Raw genomic sequence first — 6,972 nt, 5'->3', positions numbered from 1 at the left:
TGGCGCGCGCGCTGCTCTGGGGGAAAGAGAAGCGGAGGGTGTCAGCAACCAAAGAATGAAAGGCCAGCCCGTACCCTGCGCGCGTGAGAGGCGGTGGGAGGGGGAGGCTCTTCCTCACTCACACACAGACAGAGGCAGAGAAGAAAGGGGGACGTCACATCCCCTTGACCCTCCAATCACCTCGGGGTCCCATTTGATTGGAAGGCGGCAAAGGCTTTAATCTCAGCCTAATTCTGCTGCTTTTGATGTGAGTCGCTGTGCCAGAGCCGGGGCTGGGCGGGTTACAGCTCACACAGCACAGAGGAGAGGAGGAGGAGCAGCAGCGAGCGGTGTCAGCAGAGGGGGAAGCGCAGCCTGGGACGGCGGCACACGCACTGGGAGGGCGAGGTGTACAGACCAAGCAGAGCCAGAGACTGCAGCCTACACAGAGGGGCCGCAACCGGGGCACCTGAAGGACCTGGGAGAGTGCGCGGCAGCACTCTGCAGAGACAGCGCTGAGAACCCAGGAGAGACACTGCTTGCTCAGACGCAGAGCGTTGGACCCGGCAGAAATAGAGTGCAAGAGCCAGGACAAGCAGCCGCTGGTGCTTCGAAGAGACTGCCACAGCTTGGAGAGGCAGAGAACAGCGTTCGGACAGACGCACTGCAGTGCCCGAGGTGGGACAGGCAGCGTTCGGGAGCCTGGACAGGCAGCAGGCGGCATCCGGCGGAGTCCTCTGAGATCAGAGGCTGGCACCTCACTGGCAGTGACCGCTGGTGCGCTTCGCTGTGGGTCCCTGCAGCCGCCGGCTGCTCTTTGCGCACCGGGACCCCTGGATCCCACCGCCCTCGGACACCCCTCTCCGCCGGAGGCGGCCCTGCGGGGGTCGCCCTGTCCTGCCGCCCCCATGCCAGTTGGGTCATGATCACATCGCCCTCGCTTTCTGCCGCAAGAGATCGTGTGTTCGGCCAACAGTCCGGCGCCGCCTTCCTGCACCCCGTGCCGCCCTCGGACCCAGCGCGCCAGGCCCAGCGGCTCCCTATCAAGGTGCTGAAGATGCTGACGGCCCGGAGCGGACACATCCTGCACCCCGAATATCTGCAGCCCCTGCCCTCCACGCCCGTCAGTCCCATTGAGGTAAGAGCGCTTGGGGCCACTGAGAGCTGGGATAGGAGGGACGCACCCGGCCACCGCCCCAGACATGAAGTGCGGGTCTCTGGGAGTGGGATTACAGGGCATGCGCATGGCTCCACCACATATTCCAGAAGAAGGAACCCTTTAAAAGAGGGGAGGGTGATGCTTGTTTTAAGGACTCCTAGGATAGGGGTCAGGTTTGTGCCTCAGTGCTACCTCCAATAAATAGGTCTTAGGTGTGTTATACCTAGAGTAGTGTTTCTACAACATGAGTTTGTAGTGTGCATACTCAGGCGTCAGGATTAAAAAGGAAGGGTATCATGGTGAACGGTGGTTTGTAGTTGCACATTTTGTATAAGTAACGGATTAGTGTGGCTTTAGTTTTAGGACTTGTTTACCTGCTGTGGCAACTCTTATCACTCAGGGCAACGTTTATAAATGAGTGATTGGTGTGTTTAGAGTGGCACCTTTGTTAACTGTGGAAGAGGTTGTGCACACAGTGACAGCTTCATGAATGATATTTGCAGTGTGCATCGAGCACAGATCGGGAAAAGCGGGCACACAAGGCCACCTTCTAGAGGCTGGTGTTTGTAGTGGCACCCTGTAAGTGTAGTTTGTGCGTTTTCAGTCTCATTTCCTTACATAGGAGTTTGATGTGTTTTTATTGGGGTTGTTGTCTGCCGTTAGTGGCACTTGGTATGCTTTCGGTTATTTATTTAAAAATAGTGGAGTAGTGTGTGTGTGTGTGTTCACAGTGACACATTCCCACACAAAAGATTGCATGCTTTTATTAAGATACATCCAACACATAAGAGAGTTAGGTGTTTACAATGTCCCCTTCATACACCGTTTTAGCGCGTTCTCAGTGAGATACAGACTTAGGAGTTTGGTGTGTTTACAGTGACATGAACGGAAGGCTTGTGTTTACAGTGGCACCTTCGCACACAGGAGTTTGCGTGTTGACAGTGACGCACACACCGAGGTTGGCTATGTTTACTGTGGCATCTGTACGAGCTGCTGCCAGGCGTGGGTCCGTGGGTGTTCAGGCAGCCAGGGACTAGATGAAATCGCAGAAGGCGGCCTATTAAAGCACGAACTAGGAGAACCGGGGCGAAGTGATGGGGTGGTCCGGGCTCTTGTACAGGAGGGAAAGGCCAAGTGAGCAGCACCCCCCAGCCCCGCACCTGAGACTGGCTGGTGGCAGCATCACATCCAGACCGAGGAGTGCAGGCCATGTAAAATACAGCCTGGAGGACATGGGAGAAAAAACACGTGTTTGACTTCAAAGAGTGACGTGTTCAACTATTTAATATGCTGTTATATCACTCAGTTATTGAGTCTTTAATGCCACCCACCTACCAAATGTTTCAAGGCACCCTGCCAAGCACCGCGCCCAGCTCTCGCAGGAAAAGTTTATAAAACTGTTATGGTTTAGTTTGATATTCTGGAGGCCAAGTTTATCTCCTTTGAGTTGTTTGACTGTATTTAAAATGCCCTCGCCCCTAACCCGAGGTCTCCAGCCCACATTTCATTGGCATTTTGAAGATAGTCTGTCTACCTCACGAATATTTACACCCTCTGCACAATCTTCCGGTTTAATTCGACTCATCCCTACGTCATGTCCTCACTGGAAGTTGGAATAGGAACAGTGAACCTCTGTTTACGTGGAACTCACCCACAGCTTGACCATTTAGAGGTGCTGTGCCAGGGTGTGACTGTTTAATGCAAAATAATTCCTCCAAGTGCTGATCTGTAGTCTAACAGAATTGTTACACTTGTTTGTAAAATGTAGTTTTAATATTCAGACGGCCTGTTAGTACAAACAGTTGTCTAATGAAAAAAATAATTTATAGACATAAAAGAATTCTGAAACAGTTCAGGCCACCAGCATACGGATGGTGTATTTTGAAGTGGTTTCTTTTCCTCATTCGTAAAATGTAGTTATGTGTCAACATACGGCGCCCAAAAGTCCAGACAAAACATACATCTTAAAGCTGCCAGACTTGTAAAACCTTACTGTGTGTAAACTAGACTGCAGTTTACCGTTAGCCCCGCTGTCAAGAACTAAGATTTGATAGTAGGTGTACGTTTAACAGTCTTGTGAAAAGCAGTTTTCTGGAATACTGAGCAGAGGACTAATTCCCTGCCTTTGTTCATTGTTTACTTGTACCTTCCAATGGGAAACGTATAAATTGTTTCTTAATTTCAAATACCATAAAAGCCTTGAGATTTGATGTTACTTGTATATGTAATCGTTCCAATTAATTGGCTTAGTATTGCCATGTAGAGAACAGATCAGGGAACCAAGGGACTCAATTTAGATTCCATGGTCGCTTTCTCAGTTGGTGCTTAAATGACGTCTCAAACTCGTGCGTTATGTAAAAAGCTAAGCTTTAGCAATAGTTTTACATGTGGTGCTGCCAATTAGACAGTTCTGTGGGCAGACCGCACAGAAGTCAATTAATGCACCCTTTATTAAATTAAAGACATTGTGCCGTTTCAAAAACATTTTGCTATGAGCAGGTGTGACATTTTCTCGGGGCGCTGCGGACTTACTCCTGCGTGCCAACAGTACTCGACGAGTAAACTACGGCAAAAACCTGTGACCCGGGCCGATTTCGTAAATAACGTTGCTACTTACTACCTTTCCATGCAGGCACCCCAATTAGCTAGTGCTTTATATGGGTAGACTGAACAGAGAACCAAATGCACTCTTTGTTGTTAACCTAATTAATTCAGTGGTAAACCTGCTATTGGTGTTGGAATTTTAAAGACACTTGGCCAAATGACAAAAGTACTGCGAGTTGGGTAACTTACTCTTGGACACTTAGAATTCTAGAAGTAAGTCAGGTTTACCTCTGGAATTCAGCAACACTCCAAGGGTCACTCTAGCCAAATTTAAAAACATCTTAGCTTGGGTAAAACCTGTGCACGTGGTTCTGTAAATAGTGCAACACTCTGGAGATCACGTTTAAAACAATGTGTAAACCACTAAGGTTTGGCAGTACGTAATCCTCAAAGTAATGTAGTACTGTTTAAGACGAGTACATATGTGGGAATAATACCCTTTCATGGTTCTAGAAATGCTGCATTATTTCAGTATGTAATGTATCCACAGTGTCTCGCATTGTAAGGTATTTTGTAAAACCGCAATACCCGTAGGTGCAGCGCTGCTCGCTTAGGTGTGGTGTTGTGCTGTGTGTCCAGCCGGTGAGCGCCCTCTAACGCCCTCTCCCCCTCTCTTCCCCGCAGCTCGACGCCAAGAAGAGCCCGCTGGCGCTGCTGGCCCAGACCTGCTCGCAGATCGGCAAGCCCGACCCGTCGCCCTCGTCCAAGCTCTCGTCGTCCTCCTCCTCCTGCGGGGACAAGGACAAGGCGGGCCCGCTGAAGCTGAGCGACATCGGCGCCGAGGACAAGTCCAGCTTCAAGCCCTACTCCAAGCAGAGCGAGAGCGGCAAGAAGGAGGCCGCGGACAAGGCCGGCTTCCGGGTGCCGAGCGCCGCCTGCCAGCCCTTCACGCCCCGCACCGGCAGCCCCGGCTCCCCGCCCTCGCACTCCCCGCTGCCGCCCGACGCCAAGGCCGGCGAGGCGGCCGACAAGAAGGAAGGCGAGTCGGCCAAGGAGTCCGCCGGGACCCACGGGCGTCTGGAGCCGGACGGCGCCGGCAAGGGCATGTGCTCCGACTCTGCCTCCAGCACCCCCACCTCCTCCTCGTCCTCCTCGGCGGCGCTGGGCGGCGGCCTGGTGGCGCCCGTCTCCCCCTACAAGCCCGGGCAGACCGTCTTCCCGCTGCCGCCCGCCTCCCTGGGCTACGCCGGCAGCCTGGCCTCGGCCTACGGCGGCTACTCGCACCAGTTCCTGCAGCACGGCGTCAGCCTGGACCACAGCAAGGGCTCTCCGCTGTCGGGCGGGCTGGGCTGCGGCAAGGGGGCGGGCTCCAGCCCGCTCTCCCGGGCCTCGCCGCCCGCCTCGGTCATGACGGCCAGCCTGTGCCGGGACCCGTACTGCCTGAGCTACCACTGCGGGGGCGGCGGGGGCCCGGAGACCCTGAAGGGCTACCCCTTCCTGTATGGCGCGCCGCCGATGGCCAGCCTGCCCCAGCAGCACCCGCTCTCCGGACACCCGCTCTACCCCTACGGCTTCATGCTGCCCAACGAGCCGCAGCCGCACGTCTGCAACTGGGTGTCGGCCAGCGGGCCTTGCGACAAGCGCTTCCCCTCCTCCGAGGAGCTGCTGGCGCACCTGCGGACGCATACGGCCTTCTCGGGGGCCGACAAGCTGCTGGCCTCCTACCCGGGCTCTTCGTCGTCGCTGGCGGCGGCCATGGCCTGCCACATGCACCTGCCGCACTCGGGCAGCCCGGGCCCGCTGGCGCTGCGCAGCCCGCACCACCACTCCGCCGCCGCTGCAGCAGCCGCCGCCGCCTACGGACTCAGCAGCCGCTACCACCCCTACTCCAAGAGCCCGCTCCAGGGCGGGCCCGGGGCGCCGCTGCCAGTGCCCGCTTCGGCGCAGGGACACTACTACTCGCCCTACGCGCTGTACGGCCAGAGACTGACCACGGCCTCGGCGCTGGGCTACCAGTGAGGGCCCCTGCGCCCCGGACTGCGTGCTCTATTTATTGTTAGCTCCAAGCAGGAAGAGGCCTGAGAGCGGGGGCTCCGCCGGGAGGTTCCCCTGGACAGACATCGCTCTCGTCAGAAGGCTGGACAGGCAGACATCGCCCTCCGGGGGCCTAGGCAGGCAGACACAGCCCCCTAGGGGCCTGGACAACATGCCTCCCCCTAGGGTCTGGACAGTCAACACACTTCCTCCCTCCTGGAGCGTGGACAGAACCCGCTCCTCCAGGGACCTGGGAAGGCAGACACCTCCCCTCCAGAGGCACGGACAGACATCACCCCTTCAGCTGGCCTGGACAGGCAGATACTTTCCTCTTAAGTGTCACGGACAGCTACCACCCAATGGGCCTGGTCACAGACACTTCCCTCTACGAGGCCTTCACGCACATGGCCTCCTCCAGCGAATGAACAGAACTCTTATTTCCCTGTCTCCAGGAGCAGGACAGACCATGCGTTTTCTTTCTTCTGAGGGCCGGATTACGAAGATCTTTCATCCTTCTGTGAGCTCCTCTCTCTGATCATACGCCTCCCCCCCCCCCCCCCCCCCCCCTTGCATGTTTGTGACTTCGAACAGAATCCAGACTGGCTATATCTGTCCTTTTCCCATTTCAAATCCCGCCGTATTATTTTTTTTTGCCACCTGAAATAATTATTTTGTTTGTAAAGTATTCGAGACTGAGAGGGGAGGTTGCAAGAAAAAGATCTACTCCGAAAACCTCATTTGCCTTATTTTCTTCAACAACGGACACTTAACACTTATTTTATTTTTACGTCCATCCTGTGCATAGGGGCTGAGTAAGGTCTGCCATGTACTGAAAAAAATCAAGAGACAATGTATTGCTTTAAAGATTAAAAAATAATTCCGTATATTTGATGTATTAAAGGGTTTTTACTTATTTATTACTCAATCTAATTTTTTCTTTTTCGTCTCTTGTTAAAGGCTGTGCTTTGAATGTAGTGCAAGACCTAGTTTCCCTCCCAAGCCCATGAGAACAATGTTAAACAAAAAAAAAACTGGTCCCCCTAAAGAACACCTTTACTATACTACAGTTTAAGGAGAACATCTCAGACTTTGCAACAAAAAATGCCAGTACAATGAACTTATTAGGACGGCAGGTTTTAAAGGTAACATACTAATTATATTATTCTAACCATTTACTGTATTAGCTTGCGTTTAAAAGCATAGCGCCCGAATCTGCTCTTTAATGAAAATGCGCTTCTTTGAAGCTGTGTAAATAT

The 6,972-nt window shown here is 53.6% G+C and overlaps 1 protein-coding gene across 1 annotated transcript; it reads left to right on the top strand.

Annotated features, from left to right (window-relative positions):
* The first annotated feature begins 232 nt into the window (after positions 1-232).
* ZNF503 (zinc finger protein 503) lies at positions 233-6,629 on the top strand. The gene is made up of 2 exons (XM_069240795.1): positions 233-1,117; positions 4,367-6,629. Exons 1-2 carry the CDS (start codon positions 902-904, stop codon positions 5,699-5,701), a joined length of 1,551 nt encoding a protein of 516 aa, XP_069096896.1. The 5' UTR covers positions 233-901; the 3' UTR covers positions 5,702-6,629.
* Positions 6,630-6,972: the final 343 nt, after the last annotated feature.

This window comes from Pleurodeles waltl, chromosome 6 (assembly GCF_031143425.1).
Source record: "Pleurodeles waltl isolate 20211129_DDA chromosome 6, aPleWal1.hap1.20221129, whole genome shotgun sequence".
Lineage (NCBI taxonomy): Eukaryota > Metazoa > Chordata > Amphibia > Caudata > Salamandridae > Pleurodeles > Pleurodeles waltl.
This window is presented reverse-complemented; position numbering and strand designations above follow the sequence as displayed.

What these genes read in the sequence shown, in the direction of transcription:
- ZNF503 (XM_069240795.1), top strand. Translation starts at nt 902, where the DNA reads ATGATCACATCGCCCTCGCTTTCTGCCGCAAGAGATCGTGTGTTCGGC. An exon ending in CGCCCGTCAGTCCCATTGAG is followed by an intron (nt 1,118 to 4,366) that starts GTAAGAGCGCTT and finishes TCTTCCCCGCAG; the next exon opens with CTCGACGCCAAGAAGAGCCC.